Source organism: Bipolaris victoriae (assembly GCF_000527765.1).
Source record: "Bipolaris victoriae FI3 unplaced genomic scaffold scaffold_86, whole genome shotgun sequence".
In the NCBI taxonomy this organism is placed as follows: Eukaryota; Fungi; Ascomycota; class Dothideomycetes; order Pleosporales; family Pleosporaceae; genus Bipolaris; species Bipolaris victoriae.
The window spans coordinates 106,372-128,545 of NW_014575306.1; the positions used below are offsets into that span (position 1 = coordinate 106,372).

At 51.0% G+C, this 22,174-nt stretch overlaps 7 protein-coding genes across 7 annotated transcripts; 4 read left to right on the top strand and 3 right to left on the bottom strand.

Moving 5' to 3' along the window:
* Positions 1-191: 191 nt before the first annotated feature.
* COCVIDRAFT_29352 (hypothetical protein) lies at positions 192-1,286 on the top strand (the record flags this gene model as incomplete). The annotated part of the gene is made up of 1 exon (XM_014698001.1): positions 192-1,286. One exon carries the CDS (start codon positions 192-194, stop codon positions 1,284-1,286), a length of 1,095 nt encoding a protein of 364 aa, XP_014553487.1.
* A 381-nt stretch (positions 1,287-1,667) lies between these two features.
* On the top strand, positions 1,668-3,830 carry COCVIDRAFT_107564 (hypothetical protein; the record flags this gene model as incomplete). The annotated part of the gene is made up of 1 exon (XM_014698002.1): positions 1,668-3,830. One exon carries the CDS (start codon positions 1,668-1,670, stop codon positions 3,828-3,830), a length of 2,163 nt encoding a protein of 720 aa, XP_014553488.1.
* A 214-nt stretch (positions 3,831-4,044) lies between these two features.
* On the bottom strand, positions 4,045-4,686 carry COCVIDRAFT_107643 (hypothetical protein; the record flags this gene model as incomplete). The annotated part of the gene is made up of 1 exon (XM_014698003.1): positions 4,045-4,686. One exon carries the CDS (start codon positions 4,684-4,686, stop codon positions 4,045-4,047), a length of 642 nt encoding a protein of 213 aa, XP_014553489.1.
* A 424-nt stretch (positions 4,687-5,110) lies between these two features.
* COCVIDRAFT_107569 (hypothetical protein) lies at positions 5,111-6,898 on the bottom strand (the record flags this gene model as incomplete). Its single annotated transcript, XM_014698004.1, has 5 exons — positions 5,111-6,255; positions 6,312-6,449; positions 6,500-6,593; positions 6,656-6,712; positions 6,767-6,898. The coding sequence occupies 5 exons, from the start codon at positions 6,896-6,898 to the stop codon at positions 5,111-5,113; spliced, it is 1,566 nt and encodes a 521-aa protein (XP_014553490.1).
* A 1,318-nt stretch (positions 6,899-8,216) lies between these two features.
* Positions 8,217-10,217, top strand: COCVIDRAFT_18678 (hypothetical protein; the record flags this gene model as incomplete). The annotated part of the gene is made up of 6 exons (XM_014697963.1): positions 8,217-8,495; positions 8,544-8,921; positions 8,973-9,015; positions 9,068-9,303; positions 9,350-9,835; positions 9,885-10,217. The coding sequence occupies 6 exons, from the start codon at positions 8,217-8,219 to the stop codon at positions 10,215-10,217; spliced, it is 1,755 nt and encodes a 584-aa protein (XP_014553449.1).
* Positions 10,218-12,670: 2,453 nt separating this feature from the next.
* On the bottom strand, positions 12,671-16,688 carry COCVIDRAFT_29356 (hypothetical protein; the record flags this gene model as incomplete). The annotated part of the gene is made up of 2 exons (XM_014698005.1): positions 12,671-13,539; positions 13,589-16,688. The coding sequence occupies 2 exons, from the start codon at positions 16,686-16,688 to the stop codon at positions 12,671-12,673; spliced, it is 3,969 nt and encodes a 1,322-aa protein (XP_014553491.1).
* Positions 16,689-19,241: 2,553 nt separating this feature from the next.
* On the top strand, positions 19,242-20,475 carry COCVIDRAFT_107631 (hypothetical protein; the record flags this gene model as incomplete). The annotated part of the gene is made up of 2 exons (XM_014698006.1): positions 19,242-19,701; positions 19,757-20,475. The coding sequence occupies 2 exons, from the start codon at positions 19,242-19,244 to the stop codon at positions 20,473-20,475; spliced, it is 1,179 nt and encodes a 392-aa protein (XP_014553492.1).
* Between the last annotated feature and the right edge of the window lie 1,699 nt (positions 20,476-22,174).

Consider the following 22,174-nt stretch of genomic DNA (forward strand, 5'->3'; position numbering starts at 1 on the left):
TCTGGGATCGGAAGAGGGTTTCGGATACGGATGTGGTGGGGAACGTCGGCGCGAGCGTGGTCAAGGTTGTGTCGCGTCAAAGAAATCTCCAGAAGTTCCAAAGGTTCAGACTTGGCGTGCATGTGCGCTAGCAGCCCTAGCGCCGCTCTTGGGCTAACCCCACCAAGTGCGGCCATCTCGAGCACGAAAGCATGGCCTCGTCAAACGAAATCCCCAACCTCAAGACGCTTCTCGGCCAACGTCGCGGGGGGCCATCAAGAGGAAGAGGATCTGGAAGAGGCGAACTGGGGCGTTCTAGCGAAGAGCGAGCACAGATCCTGGACAATGCCGTCAAGGGTACCGACCAAGATGCTGCGGGGAGCAGGGTGAGCTGTGTAGAGCTGGGATATCTCCACGACCCATATGCCAAACTGTTCGCAACACAGCCGGCTACCAGAAAGCTGCCACTGCTAAACAGAGGAACCTACGTGCGCACATCGGCCATCGACCTTCTAGTCGCCAAATTCCTCGACACCAACCCTTCTGCGCCAAAGCAGATTGTTTCGCTCGGTGCTGGCACTGACACACGCTTCTTTCGTCTCCTCGACCGCTATCCGCAAGTGCGACTGATATACCACGAAATCGACTTTCCTACAAACACATCGTCAAAGATTTCTGCCATACAAAGGCAACCACTGCTTCACAAGAAGCTACTGCATATGCCCTCCAACTCGGACTCGTACCATTCAGATAACTACAACATCCATGCCCTTGACTTACGCTGTCTGGCCAATCCAACAGACGAGGCGCCTCTGCCTCAGATACCGAACCTGGACGCCAGCATACCTACCATGATTCTATCAGAGATGTGCTTGGTCTACCTCCAGCCTTCTACAGTACAGTCAATAATCTCGTCGTTGTTGACGCACTATTTGCAGCCCACGACGCCTGCTTCCCTTGTACTTTACGAGCCAATTCTACCGCAAGACGCCTTTGGTCAAACCATGATTTCAAACCTTCGGACACGTAACATCTACCTTCACACATTGATTGCGTACCCCGGGCTCGGAGACCAGCGCGCACGTTTACAGGGCTATGGGCTGAAGACTGGAGCAAAGGCAGCGGACACGCACACGATTTGGCGGAGATGGATCAATGCTGAAGAGAAAGAGCGCATCGCTGGCCTGGAGTTTCTAGACGAGCTGGAAGAACTTGAACTGCTGTTACAGCACTACTGCATTGCATGGGGTTGGAGAGACGGCCAAGAAGATGTCTTCTCCAAGGCATGGGAAGACGTCAAAGAGTAGATTTTGTAGTTTCTATGGATTTGTATGACTAGAAATACTAGGCTCGACAGTCAATCGTAAATATGAAATCCCCCGTGTGACATGTACAAGTTTGTGATGCTGTGGTTGTAGAGTAAACATCAGCACGTGCGCGCGCGACAGAGGACCTTACACGCTAAGCCCTATCCGACGGCGGTGCTTTGAACCCTCTCGTCCGACTGTTGCGACAATAAGGACTACACACCACCTACTCTCTCTAGACCCCGTATCAGCCTGGTAGCAAAGAGACGGTATTCAAATACATGCCATGGCCTAGTCGCGACTGTTTATTTCACATCTCTACCAACTTAGCTTCGCCCACCTCAATTCCAAGACAACAAACAAACAACGGTCATTCCCACAATGGCTGTACGCAACACGAACCAGCCATCCTTCAACTTCCTCACCGGTGAAGAGGAGCCTGCGCCTGCGCCAGTAGTTGCGAAACGAGAACCTCTGCGAGAAACCTTCCGAACCACATTGAGAGCCTCCCAGAATGCGCCGCACACGGTTGTGCCCTCCGATCCTATCAATGAAGACCTCCGCGCGCAGCTCAATACGCTGCGATATGAACTCGAGACGGCAAAGCAGGAAAAGGAGATGATGAAGTTGGAGCATGCGCAAGAACTGCGAGACGCTCAGAACCGTGCTGATACCGACTTTCGAAAGGCCCAGCAAGTTGAGGCTTCCAGCACTCAAACGGCCAAAAAATATGAGGCGCTTTCCAAGGAAATGGCCGAACTTCAGACACGCACTGCAAACGAGCGACTAGCACTGGAGAGGCGGTTGCGAGAGAGTCAAGAGAGGGCGCAATCGATACAAGAAGAGTTTGACGAAGTTAAAGAGGAATTGTCGACTTCACAACGCCAGAACGACCACAGGTACAACACCTTGCAGACCGAACACAAGAAACTCAAGGAGAGCATGGAGGAGGTACAGGTAGACTTGCAATCCAAAGTCAACGCGCTGCAGAACACACAGCGAGCGCTCGCGGAAAAAGAAGAGGAGGTTGGACAGAAGGAGGCCGAGATCTTGCGCCTCAAGGCAATTACAGGGGATGCAGAGACGCTAGCAGTCATTAAAAGGGAGCTCTCCGATCAGGTGGCACATATTAAGAAGCTTGAGACCTTGACCAGGGAGCAGAATGCTGAGCTGAAGCAATACCGGAAACAGCACAAGGCTATCGAAGTCGTAGAGGAGGAGAAGAGATCACTACAAAACAAACTGCGCATGATGGATGACCTACAGCGGCAATTGGGCGAAGCGGAATTGCGGAGACAGGTCCTTGAGGAAGAGCGAGACTCTTGGACTTCATACTTGGAGGCTGAAGCCGAGACACACGGCGAGGTACTCTTCGAAACACCCCAAGACCTTGCACGGGCTTTCATCCAAGAGCGGATAGAGAGGACCGATCTTCTCAACCGGTTGGGCGAGATCAAGCCAGAACTTTCGGTCAGAGAAGCAACGATTCAAGCGCTTGAAGAAGAAAAGGCCCAGCTACAAGCAGAGATCCAGCAGCTCAAGACAGTTGGAAGTACAAGTGCAGCGAACAGTGCCGATGCAAAGGCTCGAGCACGTCTTGAAAGACAAAAGGCTCTGGCAACCAAGGAGGTTGAGTTTCTGCGTGCTCAAGTAAAGGCCTTTGATGACGAAGAACGCGAAATGCAGCCTGACACATACGACCAAGCAAAGTCTGAGCGGATAAAAGAGTTGGAGGATCTTGTAGATCAATACCGCAAGGAAGTTGAGGCCCTACAAAAGGAGTTTAACAGTCTCGAAAAGCCCGCTCCCTCAACAGCAGGCCAAAAGCGCTCCCTGGAGACGGACGAGAACGAGGAACGCGTTGGCGAGCTACGACGAAAGAACCGACAACTACAAGACGACCTCCACGCGCTCCAAAAGAAGATGAAGATTGTCGAGTCCGAATACACAGCCCAACACACCCAACTCAAAAAGCTCAAGGAATCCTCCCGCACCCGCGTCCTAGAACTAAAATCCAACCCCACCGCTGACGCCGAAGCCCTCAAACTAAGCACCGTGCGCACCCTCCGCGAAGCAAACGCCCAACTCCTCGACCAGCTCGAAAACGGCAAACAGGCCCCTTCAGCCGTGCCCCTCGCCACGCTCGACGCCGCGCGCGACGAACTCGAAGAACTCAAAGCGCAACTCGCCTCTTCGTCGAAGAAAATCGTGCGCCTGAAGCAAATCTGGACCGCCAAATCCCTCGAGTTCCGCGAGGCCGTCGCCTCCATTCTCGGCTGGAAACTCGACTTTATGCCCAATGGGCGCGTCAAAGTTACCAGCATGTTCAAGCCTGCGGATGAGGAAGGGGAGAATAGCATTGTGTTTGATGGCGAGAATGGCACCATGAAGGTGAGTGGCGGGGAACAAAGCGTTTTCGCGGGTGAGATTCGCGATCAGATTGTTTATTGGGTCGAGGGTAGGAAGGAGATTCCTTGTTTTCTTAGTGCGTTGACGCTTGAGTTTTGGGAACGCGGGCCGGGGGGGCAGACGATGCATGGGTGATTTTGATTTTTTTTTCTCTTTCTTTTCATATAGACGAATATGGGAGGGAGTGGGCGTTTGTATTCGTGATTGTTGAGTTGGGGGCTTTTCCCTCTGGTGGAATAGGGAAGGGGGACTATATTAAATGATATCCATGTTTACTTTCTCCTCTTTCCTTCTACACTGCACCTTTTCTTACAGATATGGAGCTTTTTCTCTCTTCTAAGACACGTAATCATACCATCCCTAACCTTCTCATTTCCCGCTCTACATTCTGGTTCACTGGTGCTCTTGTATCTGAGTCTCTTGCTTCTCTCGGCCTATATGCCTGCCATCCTCCTTGTCTCATTCTACGATCGCGACTTTGGTCCCCCTTTAGCCACGAAAACCAGCCCATGACCCAGCACCACACGAAAAAAGTGGCGGCTAGGAAGTCAAAGCAGAGTAGCGCTGCGGTGCTGGGGTTGATCCACGCGGGCTTTGCGACTTTGAATTGGGACGGAGGCGTGGTGTGCGGATGCGATTCGTGGTCATCATCTCCTTTGTCTTCTTTCTCATACGTGGATGCACTCGTTGCGACGGCCGTAATAGTACCTGTCAGAATATTTGGACTCGTAGACCCTGAAGCATGAGACTTTGTACTCAAGTATATGTGTATTGTTGCTATAGGTGTAGCGGCGAGCGCTGGTATACTTGCATTCGGATATGCGATCGAGGGTGTAGTGGATGCTCGAGTAAGATGCGTGGTTGGTGCGAAATCGAAGACTGATATAATGAGTGTGGACGTGGTCGTTACTGTAACGTTGGTAATGCTGTGCGCAAGTACCGGGGTGGCTGCGTAAAGAATGAAAAGCCAGAGTCCAAGGAGCGTGAACATGGTGAATATGATGGGCTACAGTGCTTGTGGTACAGGTTTTCTTTGTGTCGATTTGCTAAGGTGTTTGGAAATGAATGGAATGCCACGTCTTGTAGCGAAAGATAGATGAACAGTTACGAAAAGGATAGACAGTGGGATGCGGAGAACATCAAAGACGACGCATGAGAAAACAGCTCTTATACAAAGAAAGGCCTAGTGAATGAGCGCACAATACACATGATTTCGCTCAATAGATGTTGAATTATAGCGAGAGGGGTGGCTTAGTGAAGGCGGAAAGCAAGCCACTGTTCTAGTAGTCGGTGAAAAGAATAAAGCCTCTCATATATACACATTCACATAAATCCTTTTGCCTTCATCTCGAGAAATAAAACGCCAGAAAATTCCGCCAAAACGTGCGCACATGATTTCGTCATGTCATATCTCATCATTGGGCCTTGTCCCATGGCAATGCGAATGTAGACACCCAGTCCGCAACTTCCTTCTTGAGCTCAAGAATCTCGGTAATATCTTCACCTTCACCAACGTATTCCTTGAAAGCCGCGACGCTGGTGGGGTTCTTGCGTCCACTCTCCTCGGCCTTCTTCTTGGCTTCCTTGTCCAGCTTTTGGGTAATGCCGACAGCACGATGCACAACGTCAGCTACGCGCTTAAAGTCGGAGGCTTGGAAGCCACGGGTGGTCATGGCTGGTGTACCAAGACGCAGGCCACCAGGCTTCATGGCTGATTTGTCACCAGGAACAGTGTTCTTGTTAGATGCGACGCCAACGAGCTCAAGGATGCGCTCCACACGTGCGCCATCAACGCCGCGATCCTTGAGATCGACAAGGACAAGATGGTTGTCAGTGCCACCAGAGACGATGTTGTAGCCCAGACCGCCATTTTCCTTTGAGTCGCCAAGTCGTTGTGCGAGAGCCTGTGCGTTCTCCAGCACTTGCAGCTGGTAGTCTTTGAACTCCGGGGTTGAGGCCTGTTGCAGGGCTACGGCAAGAGCAGTAATTGTGTGATTATGGGGACCTCCCTGGTGACCTGGGAACACGGATGCGTTGATGGGGCCTTCTAGGTCATAGAGTTCCTCTTTTCCTTTCTTGTCAACCTTCCTTACACCCTTGCGGTAAAAGATCATGGCACCTCGCGGGCCACGCAGAGACTTGTGGGTTGTGGTGGTGACGATATCGGAGTGAGGGAACGGAGAGGGGATGACACCAGCAGCAACAAGACCTGAAATGTGAGCCATGTCTGAGAGTAGGTAGGCACCGACATCGTCTGCCAGCTTGCGCATGCGCTCGTATTCGATCAATCGACTGTATGCCGATGTGCCAGCAACGATAACCTTGGGTCTGTATAGATGGGCCAATTCAGCCATTTTTTCGTAGTCGATGATGCCCGTCTTCTCGTTTAGTCTGTATGGGAGGGTTTCGTAGTACTTGGAAACGGCAGAAATCTTCTTGGTAGGGGTTTGGTAGCCATGGGACAAGTGGCCGCCATGGGGCAGGTCGAGACTGAGGATACGGTCGTGTGTGTTTAGGACAGCTGAGTAGGCATAGAGGTTCGCGGGGGATCCGGAGAGAGCTGGCGCAGAATTGTCAGCTATTATGTGGTTGTTGTTATCATCACGACTGACTCACCCTGGACATTGACACCCCACTCGGCAGGGTTAAGACCAAAAGTCTTCAAAGCCCTTTCCTGGCACAATCGCTCTGCCTCGTCAATGTGCTCATTTCCTCCGTAGTATCGCGCGCCTGGGTATCCTTCCGAGTATTTGTCTGTGGCGTGGTATTAGCTTAGCGTAGTGTTGGGGCGGCGTGAAGCCTACTCTGCATAACACTGCCGAGAGCATCGAGAACTGCTTGCGAGGTAAAATTCTCCGAGGGAATTAGGTTGATAAAGTGCTTCTGGCGATTCTTCTCCTGCAGTGGTGGTATTGTGAGTATATGCATTCTGGCTCTAGATGCTAGATATAATAACGAACCCTGTTGATAATTTCGTAGACGGTAGGGTCTGCCTGTTCAAGGTCTTGAGAGAGGATCTAATGCTTGTTTAGTAAGGTCCTTATCTCAAAGTTGTGTACTATAGAAGGCACCTTTTGCTGAGCATCCAAAGTGGTAGCGTAGCCCCGCCATTGTCGCAATGATGCTCGAGGGGCGATTGAAGGCGGGAAACGAGAGGAGAGGTGGCGCAGAGGCGCTCTGCAAATCGGCCTGAGGGACGCCATGAGTACTGCGGTGTGTAGGGCTCGAGGAGCGTGGCGCGCAAGTTTATAAAGACAGCCGCGATGCAGCCGGACTCGTAGTCTCGAAGCGGCAACCAAACGATGAGCTCCGCTTAATGACGGCGCGAGAGCGGCGCTGTATGGTCGGGGTGGGGTGCGTCGGCGCCGATAAATCGTTTCTCCGGCGGGAAATATTTGCACTTCGGTCGCGCGTCGCTCCGCCTCTCTTTTTCTCTTCACGTAACTAAACCCGAGATGATATGAATGCTTTGCTTCAGTCGCATCCTCACTTGGCCGGCGCAAGCTGGTCGACGTGGGAGCTGCTGACACGCCCCGGCACCCACCACCTAGGGGGACGAGACTCTCTATGATCGGCCTACGTTGCGTAGATGCGTCGTGGCATCCATTGCCCAAGCTCGAAGCATTTTGGAATACGGTGTTTTCGACTTGTTGTCGTGGTCCTGACGCGGCCATATGTACTTGTGTGTAGCATACCAAATTCAATCCCCTTGTTTTACTCTGCTGTATTTCCATGTCTCCATCTCTTTCCTCTTGCCTCTCCCTGTCGTATCGCGACCCAATGGCCCACGTGACTATCTCTCCATCCAGGTCCACCACAGCGAAGAATCATGGACAGACGATATCGTCTTGTATACATCTAAGAATCCTTACCAACCTAGTACACAATAAAGCCGTGCTAGTTACCTACCCAGCGGACAGGAAAGCAAAACTCCTACACAGGCTGTGCTTCATATCGTCAGCAGTACCGTTTACTCGCGTCTTTCTGATTATCTTCTTGGTTGCGAATATCACTCTAGCATAAAGTGAAGATGGTACGCCTAAGATTGGAAATGACTATAGTGAGTATCGTGGTGGTGATATGAAGCCCCAAAGTTGCCAACTCTCTGGCGTGTCATTGATTTTGGTTGGGTGGCCTGTGGAGAGAGTCGCCTTTCTTGACCACTCGGTGTTTCCCCTTTCTGTGTCCACACACATAAAACAACATCCGCCGAAGTCCGCCGCTTATGAGACTCCGAGATAAATCCGATGATGAGATAGGCTTAGCCCACCCTGGTAATGACCTCGGCATACCCCAGGTTCTCCACAATTGGGGCTGGTGCTTGCAGTCAGCGCCGAACAGAAACAGTATCCGGACGAACTAACGTCATTGTGGAAGTCCGGGTAACGACTTAAAGTCTCGGGCACTCGCGCGCGTCTCAACTCCTTCCTACACTTCGAATTGAGGCTGAACATTAGGTGAGTCCCTGCAGGGCCTCCAAAGCTTAGCGCATAACTAACGTGCAAGCAGAAAGTACTCAACATGCCCTTCTATCCTCCACCATGGGTTCCAAAGCTTCCATTCGATCCGCCCGACTCGATCCCCATCTCCGACTTCATGTTGGATGAGAACTACGGCCGCCATCCGCTTGGTTATTCACACAATCCCTTTACTTGCGGCGTGACAGGCAAGACGTATGAGAGCCTCGAGGTTCGAGAACGCGTCGACTATCTTGCCCGGGGGTTGGCCAAGGAGCTTGGCTTCGACCCAAACAAAGGATCCGAATGGGACAAGGTCATTGCTGTCTTCTCTCTGAATACCGTGAGAACCTCCAATCAAGCGCATATGCTAAAATACTCACATGAATAGATTGACACACTCCCCTTGGCATGGGCCACCCATCGCTTAGGCGGTATCCAGACGCCCGCCAACGCTGCCTACAGCGCCTCTGAACTCGAATATCAGCTGAAGAACTCGCACGCAAAAGCTCTCTTCACATGCGTTCCTCTATTGGAAACGGCACGGGCAGCCGCTAAGAACTGTGGAATCCCTGAAAACCGCATATATATTCTCGAGTTGCCAGAGAAGATCGCGGGAAAGAGCACACCCAAGGACAAGAAGACGGTGGATGACTTCATCCGCGAAGGCTCAAAGCTTGACCGCTTACCACCATTGAACTGGGGGGCCGGTGAGGGTGCTCGAAGGACCGCGTTCCTTTGCTACTCCAGTGGTACCTCTGGTCTGCCTGTAAGCAGTGACTTCTGATAGCCTCTTGCGACTATGCTGATTCAGATGCAGAAAGGCGTCATGATCTCACACAAAAATGTCATTGCCAATACGCGTAAGATGTCCTGGATGCATCTAAAGATAACAATAGATCTAACAATTCTTAGTACAAATCGCAACTTTCGAAAAGCCGTACCGAGACACCATCATCAACGATGTACGAAACCAATCCGACTACACTGAAATGACACTGGGTCTCTTGCCCATGTCGCACATTTACTCGCTGGTTGTCATTTGTCATGCCGGCGTTTACCGTGGCGATGGTGTGGTGGTTTTACCAAAGTTTGAGTTTGAGAATACTTTGCAGGCGATACAAGATTACAAAATCAACGCGTTGTTCTTGGTAAGCATAATGTGATCCTGGACAGAGACACATGCTAACGGATAAGGTTCCCCCGATCATCATTCAAATGACGAAGAATAAAGACTTGCTCAGCAAGTATGACCTCAGCTCCGTCTGGTCACTGTTCACCGGTGCAGCACCTTTGGGACAAGAAACAGCCGAGGATCTGCAAAAGATATTTCCCTCATGGAAGATCAGACAAGGCTATGGCCTCACGGAAACCTGCACTGTTGTAACCTCATCGGCGCCGGATGATATCTGGTACGGCTCTTGCGGCTCCATAATTTCAGGTGCAGAGTGCAAGATTGTAACTCCCGAGGGTACCGAGGTCACTGGATATGACCAACCGGGCGAGCTGCTTGTCAAGTCGCCTTCAGTTGTGCTAGGATATCTCAACAACGACAAGGCCAACCAGGAAACATTCCAGGATGGTTACATGCGTACTGGAGACGAGGCTGTCATCAGAAAGTCGCCTTCTGGCAACGAGCATGTGTTTATTGTCGACCGCATCAAGGAGTTGATCAAGGTTCAGGTACGTCTGAATATACCATCTGAGGCGTCTGTTGCTAATTACCACCTAGGGACATCAAGTCGCGCCAGCAGAACTCGAAGCTCATCTTTTGACGCACCCTGCTGTCAATGATTGCGCTGTGATCCAGATTCCAAATGAGAAGACTGGAGAAGTACCCAAAGCCTTTGTTGTCAAGGCAGCCTCTGTGAACTCCAAGGATGACAGCACCCTTGCGCGCGAAATCCAGAAGCATGTTGAAGACCACAAGGCGAGATACAAGTGGATTAGCGGCGGAATCGAATTCATCGATGTCATCCCCAAATCACCGTCCGGAAAGATTTTACGACGAATGTTGAGGGACAAGGAAAAGGAAAAGAGAAGACAGACCGGAAGCAAGTTGTAGGATAGGGGAAAATCTTTATCACTCTTATTGGCACAATAGTGCTATCTGTAAGTGATATGAGTTCAGTCGCACTGATTACAATTAGATTAGCGCTACTTAATCTTTGGTTACAGCGGTCTCGCCCTTTAAAAATAGTCACAATCTTCGCAATTCTAACATTGTTTCAAGAGTCACACTGCCTTTCAATCGTACACGCCCAGCATATTCGATACACATGCGGTAGCGAGAATTTTTGACAAGAGTGGGTCGAGCCCTATTTGTTGCACTGTCCCCACAGCACAACCTGCCTACCACTCAAGAAGATGCAGATGCATTCTGCTCGTCGTTGACGGACCAAGTCAATTCCCCCGAGATATTTACGGACTACTCGACAAATTCTCTTCATGCACAGTTCAAACATGGCTCGGTGGTGTAGTTGGTTATCACGTCAGTCTAACAATCAGTTAGATGCACTGAAGGTCCCGAGTTCAAACCTCGGCTGAGTCAACGTACATGTCTTCTCTTTCTCTTACTGGGAAAGAAAAAGAACATATCTTTTTCTTTTGTTTTTTGTTTTGCTCCGACGAGCAAATATACCTGGTACTTGCATTGCGGCAAATGCCATACTTGTTCCTGATCCACTCCCTGGACTAGGGGAAAAAGAAAGCAACTCCCACGTTCCTATGCCTCAATCTCTCTATTCTTTTTTTCTCAATGTCAATTTCACTAGCGAGTCCCTTGATACATGACGGTACTAACGCCACATTTTCTTCATCAAAAAGCAAACAGCAAGGCTCGGTGGTGTAGTTGGTTATCACGTCAGTCTAACACCCTGTTAGGCACACTGAAGGTCCCGAGTTCAAACCTCGGCTGAGTCAACTGTAACAGCTACCTCGTCGGTAGCGAGCTATCCTTTTTGCTACTACAATCGTTTTGTGTTGTTGGGGTTCTTGTTCAGTAGTGTGGTGTGCAAGATCCAAATTTTTTTTCCCCTTAGCAAAGTGGAGACATAGAAAAGGCAAAAAAGCCTCGGCCCACGCAATAACTATGCGAACGAGGGGCTGGAACTCGTACTACATAGAATATCATCCCACTGCGCCGTAGGGAAAGAAAAAGAATAGTAGTCCAGTATACACACGTTCGATGTAACATTTAGATTTGTTTTTTCTTTCTCCCGAAACTACCTACTGGCATAGCAGCCAAAACAAGAAAGTGGTGTATGGGTCGATCTGCATTGACCACTAGGAGGAAAAAAACTAACATTCGGACCCACGAACATCCGCTCCACACAACAAACATCCTTACTACTGCAACCAACCAACCAACCACCACTACTACCGGCCAGCCAGCACAACTATGGCAAAAAGAATAAAGGTCTTGCCCGGAATCGAACCGGGGTTGCCGGAAGGCTCCTGAAAGCAAATCAGAATCCGGAGTGATAACCGCTACACTACAAAACCGATCCACGAGCTGTGATTGGTTGTGTTTGTTGGGAAAGAGAAGAAAATAGTGTGTATATAGCCTTGATTGTAATATCTTCATAGCAAGCTAGGGAGTCAGGAAAGCAACTTTACAGGAGTACAGTGATGTCGTGGCTCAGAGTCTTGAGGATAAGATAGGACAATTCAGCGAAGTGGATCAAGTGGAAACGCGAAAAGAGGTCACTGCAGTCCAAATGCTATCTGAACAGGGATATGTAAACCTCACTACAAAGAGAGACTCACTCTCCACACCCCACGTACCATGTATACACATATGCACATGTGGAGTTTGTCTAAGAACCGAGGCCATTGGTAGTACAATCACCGGTTTTCTTTTCTGACACGGATGAGCGCATTAATTTTTCAAAGTCGATGTACCATTCATTCTTTCTGTGGACTATCAACCTATGAACCACCATAATCCTAGCCTCGATGCTCTAGTGTTTCACACTGCGCGAATGGCTAGTATTGTCGCTATCCTCTTCCACGCTTAAGCAAGAACAAAAGTGGATATAAAGCGGATAAAATAAAGAAGCAGAAAAGCAAAGATTGCTATGTCGATAAGCTAATCAAAGAGAAAAAATAGTGGCGACGAGCTCCTGTTTTGGGTATCAACAGTATACAGCAAGTAGAAGCTGGCTTGCAAAAGAATAATTACAACGGGGAATAGAGATGTAGTGTTTGCGCGTGAGCGCGATGGCGTCTATAGCCTTGTTGGTCCGCCCCCTATGAAAGTTTGGCCGAAATGTAAGATACAAATGGCTTTAGAAAAACGATGATAGGAAAGATCTAGTTGAGAATGATGAAACTCAACACTGATGACGTCGAGTCGTATGGGTCATTACCCTAGTATGAAGAAGAAAAGTGATAGGCAATAGCTGAAAGTTGAAATGCGTCCAAATGCGACAGACAACAAAGCAAGGCGGCGAGAAGAGATCGACCATTAAGCATGCCCATTACGCATGAACAAATCGTGACCGGAAGTAGCTCTTTTTAGAAGTTGCGGAAGGGATCGTTACCAATGTCGAAATCGAAGAGACCAGCACCACGACTAGACTGATCACGGGTGCTAGTGCTCCACTGGCTACTTCCACGACGACGACGGTGCTGCATGTACTGTGCCCGAGCTGAGCCACTGGCCGAATGCTTTTGATCACCAAGAGCGTTGTCAATAAACGCCTCCATGCGAACGGTGCCCATGGTATCGAAAAACTGTTGACGGGTTGACGTGCTAGCCTCAGAAGTTCGGGAACTCATTGCACCACCTGTGGGGTTGTATTCTGACGAGGGTATTGACGGTGGTACGCCAGCACTATACATGTCGGATGAGCCGTTCGAGTATACCGACGGTACATGTTGGTGGGAGAAACTTCGGAATGGAACACTCGGAGGAGGCGCGCTTGGGCCAGTCGAGCTCCTCTTCCTGCTGTGTTGTGGACCACGTCGAATAACAGGTGGGCTGGCAGGTTCTTCTTCCAGTGGCTCTTCGAGATTGGGGAATGAAGGCAGACTAGGCATAGGCTCATCCTGCAACGCGTAGCGTGCCATAACCGGGTTTACCCGGCCTTTCGCCAGACGCACTGAATCTTGAACGCGGCTACGTCGAAGTGTCGCACCTTGGCGATGTTCAGGTTCCTCAATTGGCGGTGGTACAGGTGGCAAAGATCCAACATCCGGCATGGGTGCAGTTGAACGGGCAAGGAAGGAAAGCGCCGTCAACCACAAGTAATGGCGCTCACGCGACGTCGTAGTAAACTTGAGAGCGCGCATTGGGGTAAGGATGAGGATTGAGCGGTTGAACAAGGTCTCATTCTTGGGAGGAGGGCAGTTATCTGCAACATCGAGAACAGACTGAATGATGACTAGGAATATGTTAGCTACACACGATTTTGAAGATGAAAAAGAACTCACGTTTGCGACCGCTCTTTCCCATCAGTGCAGATCCAGATGTTGGCTGCTTGCTGCTCCAGAGAATTGCTCTCTCATACGGTGAGATCCAAACCCAACGTTTGTGTCTCACGCCATGGGTGGCCAGAGAAGCTTCTTCTGCTGCCCGATTGATGTCTGTTGATGTCTCAGGACCGCCAAAGGGCTTCCTCTTACGGACATATTTCCACATGAACTCTCCAATCATTGATGCTGCAATTGCATCAACAACACTTGTTTGACTGGCCGAGCTGTTGACAGAGCCATTGGCAGTATAGCTTGTGGCTGCGGTGGCGTTTGAAAGTTGATGTCGGTGTTGGAAGCCACTAGCACTGACAATATCGCTTGGGAGCGGTGGGATTGAATAGGTGTCGTCATTGTTTGGAGTGGCTGGAAGCGTGGGAGACCTGCTGCGAGAGCGGCTAGCCTTTGTTACAGGAGCAGCGGATCGCACTTTCCGTATACTTTCTTTTCTTTGATGCTTCACGCCATACGGACGGCGTCCAGTATACGGACCGCTGTTACGGGGTGTCGGGCTTTGCGAGCCCTCGCTTTTGCTCATTGGTTTGTTGCGTGAACTGGACCGGGTAGGAACTGGGAATGGTGGCTTGGGCAAGTAATTGTTTGATGTTATACTGCCAACACTTCCACTGCGAGTACGGGCGTGAACCGCAGAGCTGCTCTGTATCATTGCAGATCGACGGATGCTGGGCTGGCGGCTAATCACTGTACGTTGAGCCTTGCCGATCTTGACCGGTTTCTCCATGGAGCTACGCATTGAAGGCATGTTCACGCTGTTAACCGAGTCCACTGATGGCCTGGGATTCGGCGAGGTTTCCTTGTCTTCTGGCACAGGTGTCGGAGGGTTTACTGGTCGTCCATTCTTCGCATTCCGTGACGATAGCATTGCCGTAGAGTATTGAAGGCCCCTGAATTCATCATCGCTGAGTTCACCTTCTGCGTCTTCTTCCTCAGACGACGGACCATCGAATCCAGCGAACAGACTGCTTGTGCGGAATGGTCGACTAAGTGCGTCTGAGTGCATCTGACCAGACAATGGCCCGTTATCATTGTTTCCAGGATAACGGTTCTCCACTTCCCTATCCGCAGCCTCTTCGAGGCGAGCAGTGAGATTTTGGCGAGCAGCTATCTTCGATGTGAGCTGTCCAGGGGCATCTGTGGCCAAATGTTGGAAATCTTTTCTGGCGACTCCATCATTGTTCGTCTCGGGTGTTCCGGGCTTAGAAGAAATAGCAGACGGAAGGAGATGCGGCGGGAGCTTGACCGGTCTTTGGTCAATCCTGATGGGTTCGGTCTGCATTGCCGTTGACTGCATTGGAGCTACAAGATCTCCACTTGTCTGTGTCGATACAGTCTTGGTGCCCGGAGGAAGAATAGGAGCTTTAGGTGACGAAGGCGCTGATGTCGGGGCGTGGATGGCAATCGACGGGATTGGAATAGGAGCTGGCGGATTAGCTCTCTTGGGTATCTCAGGCGCAACATCTGGTTGGACCAAGGTATCTGTCTGTGTGGCTGTGGAGACTAGCTCAACTTGAATGGCTTGTGGCAGGAGTGCCTGTTCCGAGGGCACAGGGATCTTGGGGGTAGGCGGCGGGCTTAAAGGCTCAACGGTCTGTACAGAGCTCGATTTCATGATGCATGTTTCAGAGATGACATGGGGTGTTGAGCTGGCGCTCACGGGCACAGACACCCGTTTCCGACTCTGGTTGGCTTCTATTTCTGCTGCAGTAGATGCACAGTCATTCAGTTTTATCTGAGGAGAAGGTTCGGTGGTTTGCGAACCCGCTTCTATCATTACCGGCTTGATCGGGGATGGTGGAGGAGTAGGTTGGACCCCAGTGTCAACATAGAGAGGGCGTGGCGGTGGAAAGACTAAAACGGTATCGCGTGACGTTAGGGTCACAGAGGACTGCTCTGTTTCGTAGGATCCCTTGCGCGGCTCCGGCTCCTCGACCAATGTAGCAGGGCTATCCCGAGTGCCATGCTGGGACTCATTACTTAAGCCTAGGATGCGTTTTGCTTTTTCGTCAGGCAACATCGACTGTCGCGACTCCCGCACCCTACGCGCTCTCATCTCATGCTCGGTGAAGTCATCAGAATCAAGCTCCAGCTCGTCCAGTTCCTCCTCCTCCTCGTCAAATATGAGTTCATCGGCAAGACTCATACCGTTTCCACGAGTGTACCCATCAGCGCTCATTAGAGACATACGGTAATTCCTTCCAATGCTCTTCCAACTGCTATTACTTCGATCCCTGGAGTGGCGCCCGATGCGAGTAGATGGTCTTCGCTGGGGCGAAGAGCGTACGCTGCCTGCTTCACTCTCTGGCACGCCTGCATCTCCGGCAGCATCTTCTGTATCGCTTGCGATGCGAGCCTCTTCATTGGCCTTTTCGTGCATGGCAATCTCGTCCAGAAGCATCTTCAGCCTAGTTTCGGATACGTGAACCCGTCGTTCCAACGCTCGTTTTTCCCCAGCCCATTCTTCTTTTTCGCGAGCCCACATGTCGTGCACCTTGGTGGAATCGTCATCTTGAGTTCGAGTCCTTTTTTCTGCTGCAGCAAGCTTCTGCCGTAGATCAACGTTGGCTTCCTTCATTTTGTCTCTCTCCCCTGCGATCTCCTCCAAGGCGGAAAGGGTTTCATTCTCAAAGTGCTGAAGCTGGCGCTTGGCTATTTTGCATTCCTTGTTGGAGGAAGCCAGCTGTTTGGCAAGTGTTTCATTGTCAGATCGGGCTGCATCTAGATTGGCCTCCAGATCATCGATGAATCTGTGTTTCGAATCAAGTTCCCGACGTAAGTTAAGAATCTCCGAGACTAGGTTCGCATGTAATGTTGGTGTGAAACGACGGGGGTCAAGAATTGAGATGTTCTCGTCGTTGGCGGCGTCCCCTGAGCCGAACCCTCGGTCAGGTGGCATAGGAGGCGGCGAACTGCCAATGTCGCTGACTGGTATCTCATGATGGGAGCTCCGTCGTGATAAGGAGTCGTATGGAGTTCCAGCGGGTGTGGGTAATGAACGGCTAGCAGCGAAGGCCTCGCTGTCCGAATAGTAGTCGGTAGACATGTTGAGAAGATTATATTGAGGCAAGGAAACGATTGTCTAGGAGAGGGGGTCAGAACCACAACAAAGTGGTGCTGCGGGTGTGAACGGTTCAGCGCATGCCTATGGTCCAAGTCAGATTCCGAACAGAGAGGCACGACGAACAGGTTGTGGGGATTTTAGTGACTTGGTTTAGCTCTGTCCCAAAAGTACCAACGAGTACCTGAAAGCGGGGAAGAGATCTGCAGAGTCCCACGACGCAGTAGCTGCTAACAGCACTGAGGCCTACGTACCGGTTGAACTCGCAACAAAACGGTCTGGTGTCGGACGCTCAGTTATTCGGAAGAAGTACAGGCAAATTTGCGATCGTGTGCGGCGTTGTGACGTATTATGTTGTAGGGACGTTGGAGTAAAAGAGTACTGTGGACAATACAAGGAGTGCGACAAATGACGTAGAGTAGATCGCTCTGGAAAAGAAAGAAGAAAGACGGTCAGGTAGTGCGCAGCAGGAAGAACGACAAAGAGAAGCCGTGTAATCTGCTACACGACGCGTAAGAAGAATGAGGAGAAGGACAAGTGGGAGGGACGAGGCACAACTTGAGCATTGCATGCACGACTCGACCATGCATCAGGCTGGGGCAAGGGACGCAGGCACAAGTACGCACAGTCCTCTGGGGGAGACGGGAGTGCCACCAAAGTAGCAAATGAAGATCGCAGAATCAATCAAACCCCATCTGTGCCTATTAAATTTGTTTCGACCTCGGAGCCCGCGAGCTTATGCAGAGCTTCCTACTAGTGCGCACAAGTGACCCTGCAGGCATGCACTTCGTATACCAAGGATCCCCTGTCGCACGAGTCGTCCCGCGCTGTAGCTTTTGCCTGCTGGTCATTGGCTGCGGTCCTAGGTCTAACGTTCCGTGACATGCGTCCCGCGAAGATGGCCAATGTCAGAGCAGGTTACATGTAAAGGGAAATGATGATCCGAGTGTGGTTGGCCGTATCGAATCCAGCTGGGCAAAGGGTGTGATTGTGCGCAAAGATGCGCTAGCGAGTGAGAGGCGCAGATGTCTAGGAATGGCTGTCAGCTCGTTGCGAAGAAAAGCCCGTATCGGCAGTCACGTCAAAAGGGGACAAGTCGTCATAGCGAGAATGTGTACAAGAGTGGCAGTCTCGTGTCGGTAAAAAAAAGAAAAGTCTGGCCTGTCCGGCGGAATCTTTAGCTAAAGTCGGTCGGCGTTCATTGTGCGGTCCGGGCAGGTAGAGGCGCGATAGCGCCCAACTACCCGGCGCGATGCCGTTAGGTTTCAGCTTGTAATTTGAGCATCGATCCTGATACCGTCCACGGTCAAATCGTCCTTTGAACCTACTGCACTGCAGCCTTCCCGACTGGCTGAAAATGTGGCTATACATGGCGTTGACGGGGAAGGCAATTGCATGGACAATCAGCCTCACCCTATCCATCCGAACACCCCCCACGGAGTGAAGCTGCGATATGACTTTCTACTTTGGGATCAAGGGATGGCCGTGCGCGCTTGGCGGTGGTAAAGGAGCCGAGCATGTGTCTAGATCGACAAGATAAATGTCCAACTTGGACCTGCCAGGAGCTATTCCAGGATCCAGCTTTGCATACTACACCAAGTATGTAGGTGTGTATTCAACTTCCTGGTCGTCATGCATTCGATGCTGACACGACTCGAAGACAGGGTCGGTCACGTCATGTTGCCTGACCTGGACAACCTTTCGATTAAGCAAGGTCCCGCGGCATAGCAAAGGCATTGCGTTGCCGGCGCGTCTTTGCCTGGAGGCTTCTCAACAATCAATCGATTGTTCATCCTTGCAGCGCAGCGCAGCGAAGCCAGTCGTCGATCAATAGTCGTGGGGCTTGTCAAGTACTGTACCGATTCGATATCCAATATAATACGTAGATTGCCTGCATGTTGTCCTGGTCCACCTGCAGGCGCGGCGAGTGGACCCGATGTGCGGACGGCTGCAGAATCGCTGCAGGGTACTGTGCAACCGCAACGATGAGGGCGACGACATGTCACCAAACGGTCCCGGTAGCAGTGTGGGATGCAAGGAGCTGGTCGGGTATGTTTCTGCTCCTTCTTGTGCACCAGGTGTGCCGACGTCTGCTCGGGGCCGTCGGATATACCTGGACGAAGCAGGCAAATAGGAGTTTTGCGTCGTAATCAGCTAGGATTCCTTCGGACCTGGCGCCGTCTAGACACTGCGCCGGGCAGGATCGCGTAGAGCATGAGGGGCGGAAGGAATGGTGCCGTGCTGGCATTGCGTCCGGCACGCCCCTCTGGTTGTTGTGCACCCTCTCCCCTGGCCGTTGCGTTGCTAGTGTGAGTGTGCGTATTGTGGTGTGGTCGTGGTTGTGGCCTTTTCCATCTTTGGCCACTTGGGCAGGGACGACAGTGCGCCCAAACCCAGGGGACCCCGAGCCCCGAGCCCCCGCCATATCCACGTGACTAAGCGACTATCCGCCAAAATTTCATGCACACAGTCATCACGCCGAGCGCAACTTGAGCCAGGTCCAACAATACCTCTGGGAAAGAGTTCACGAGCGACGTCATGGCACAAAATGACCAGAACGTGCCAGCTCCGCAGCCTTCTGCGGACATGCCACCCGCCATGGCCGAGGTGAAATCGCAGGCTGTGGACGATTTGCTCAAGGAGATGAACCGCATGCCGCTTTTCATGACAAGCCTGGATGAAACAGATGGTGAGGGTGGCGACAACATGGCCCTCGAAGCGCTCAAGGCATTGGCATATGAGGGCACCCGTGCTGAAATTGCAGAAAACTTTCGCCAGCAGGGCAACGACTGCGCAAGGACAAAGCAGTGGTCCAATGCAAAGGAGTTCTACACAAAGGCAATAGCAGCCCTCAAAGGCCCGCAGACCCATCGAGACCCAGACGCTGCAGGGCCGGGCGTTATCGATGACGAGTTGGATGAGCAAGAGGAGGCAAACAAGGAGAGGTCAATTGCAGAGGCTGTCTACGTCAACCGAGCACTGTGCAATTTGGAAAAGAGTATGTCGTGCACAAGGGAGCATGTTTAGATGACGGATCAACTGACATGGTGCAGAAAACTTCCGCTCATGCATCCAAGATTGCGTAGCTGCACTTCACATCAACCCAGCAAATGTCAAGGCTTTCTACAGATCCGCCACTGCTGGCTTGGAGTTGAATAAGCTAGACGAGGCTGCATGGGCCTGCAATCGTGGACTAGCCTTGGACCCTACCAATGGACCGCTCAAAGCTCTTCAAACCAAGATTGAGACTCGAAAAAAGTACGTAGAATCTGTGGAAAAGGCGCGTCGAGAGCGCGAGGCAAAGGCTGCCTCGGAGCGTGCAACACTGCAACTTGCCCTCAAGAGCAGAAACATCCTTACCCGAAACACGGACAAGGCGCCAGATCTAGAAGATGCAACGGTCAAGCTGGAGAACAGCATGGATCCTTCTTCGACACTGACATTCCCGGTCATATTGCTCTATCCTATGGACTCGCAATCAGACTTTATTAAGGTATTCTCTGAAAAGGAGAAACTAGACCAACACTTGGACTACATCTTTCCCCTACCATGGGACCAGAAGCACGAGTACACGGTGGAAAATGTAGAAGCGTACATGGAGACAGCAGCCGGCGGGCTAATCAAGGTAGGCAAGAAGATGAGCCTTGGCAAGGTCCTAGGAAGCGGGAAGCCAGAGATCGTCGATGGTCTAGTATCCATCAGCGTGGTTCCAAAGGACAAGGCTGCCGGCTGGATCGAAGAGTTCAAGAAACGACAAGGAAAAGCTTCGTAGCTCAGGCCATGTATAGTATGCACGTACATACTTACATAACCCACGGCGTTTTTCTGCCACATGGTCTTCCATACGATCATCGCCGTTAACGGTCCGAAAACAAGCGCGGATGTATCGCTAAACGCGTGGAATACGAATCCGGCGCTGTTCCCAAAGTCCGGTAATGAAGGGTTCCTTCGGCGCATGGACAGTAATCATGTGTCACGCAATTGTCATCTCAAAACTGCTCAACTCACTTCACTCCCCTGAACATGTACGTAAGTATGTACACTGCCTCGGGCCGCACATACAGACGAGTATGACGTACATTTTTCTCAGCATGCACGCGTACTACGTTTTGGTTACGGGACGGAACGAGCACAAAAATAGTCTTGCAAGCAGAAACACTTGTACACTACATATCTGCCTACTGCCGCGTCATCTGCTCCTTATATCGATATGACAATACGTACACACATAGCCGCAACAGCAGCGTCGTCCACCTGTACACGAGATAAATATTACCAGATCGGCAAACGATCATATTCGCCAAGTATCTTGAAATACAAGAAAAAAACGGCTCAGAATGCGCCCATAAGCCCGCCCCAGCCTCTACTATAACACACCATATTATCCATATCAGCCAGCCTCAACAATCTCAACCCACGCCCAAAACCCGGGTATACGGTCAGACGCACCTAGCACAGCGGGGCCACAACGGACGTGCACCCCGAAATAGGACACTGTAGCACAAAACTATAATATATACAAAAATGCACAATGTGGCTGGGCTGGCTCACCCTATAAGCGGGGTGTGCTATTATCACCATGCATGCAGATTTTAATCAACCAACCTTATTCCAACATATACGCCGACAGAGCACCATTACCTCTCGTAGCTCCACAAACACGGCAGAGGCAGATGGCAGAAGCGAACAGACCCCCCAAACTCCCTTGGAGTAGTCCCTCGATCGCCCCCTCTTATCGACCTCCCCCCCCCCCCCAAAAAAAACGTGACAAACAACGCCGCATCAAACCCGGGGCGATCTTTGCCTCCCCCTTATCCCCCCTTCATCATTCCCACATCTCGAAGTCTAAATAAAGTTAAGTGGAACCTTCACCCTAACCCCTCCCTAGCAAACCCCATCCATCTATCCCCCCCAACCCAAAAGCATATACTAGGTAGCCCGGCAAATGGCATCGCGTGGCACACCACATGGTTCAAACCATGGTTCATGCAAGACGGCCGCACATGCACGCACACGCACACACACACACAACGAACCCGTATTTTCTTAATTTGCGCGTACCTTAACGTACATAGGCGCCCGAACCCACGACGGGGGGCGGCAGAGGGGAAGGGAGGGCTCGCTTATGCAAGGTACGGATTTCATTACTAGCGTTCCCGGGTTTCCCGTTTTGATATTGGGCAGCCGTTTTTTTTTTTTGGTGTAGCAGTACTCGGCCCCAACGGTTCCATATGGAAAATTTCAAAAAATTGGCCGTGCGTTGCACGGCCCGCCCACCCCAAGGGAAATGCCCACCCCAAGGGCAATAAAATACTTTAGTCGCAAATTTTGGTGTATTTATATAAGAATTTTAGACAGAATAATTTACTAATTCTTAAAGCTATATTTTAAGACGCTCCCTAGTCATTTTGACTACAGCTACTATATACGTCGCTGTTGTAGTCGCGATCATAGTCACTACTACCTGCGCA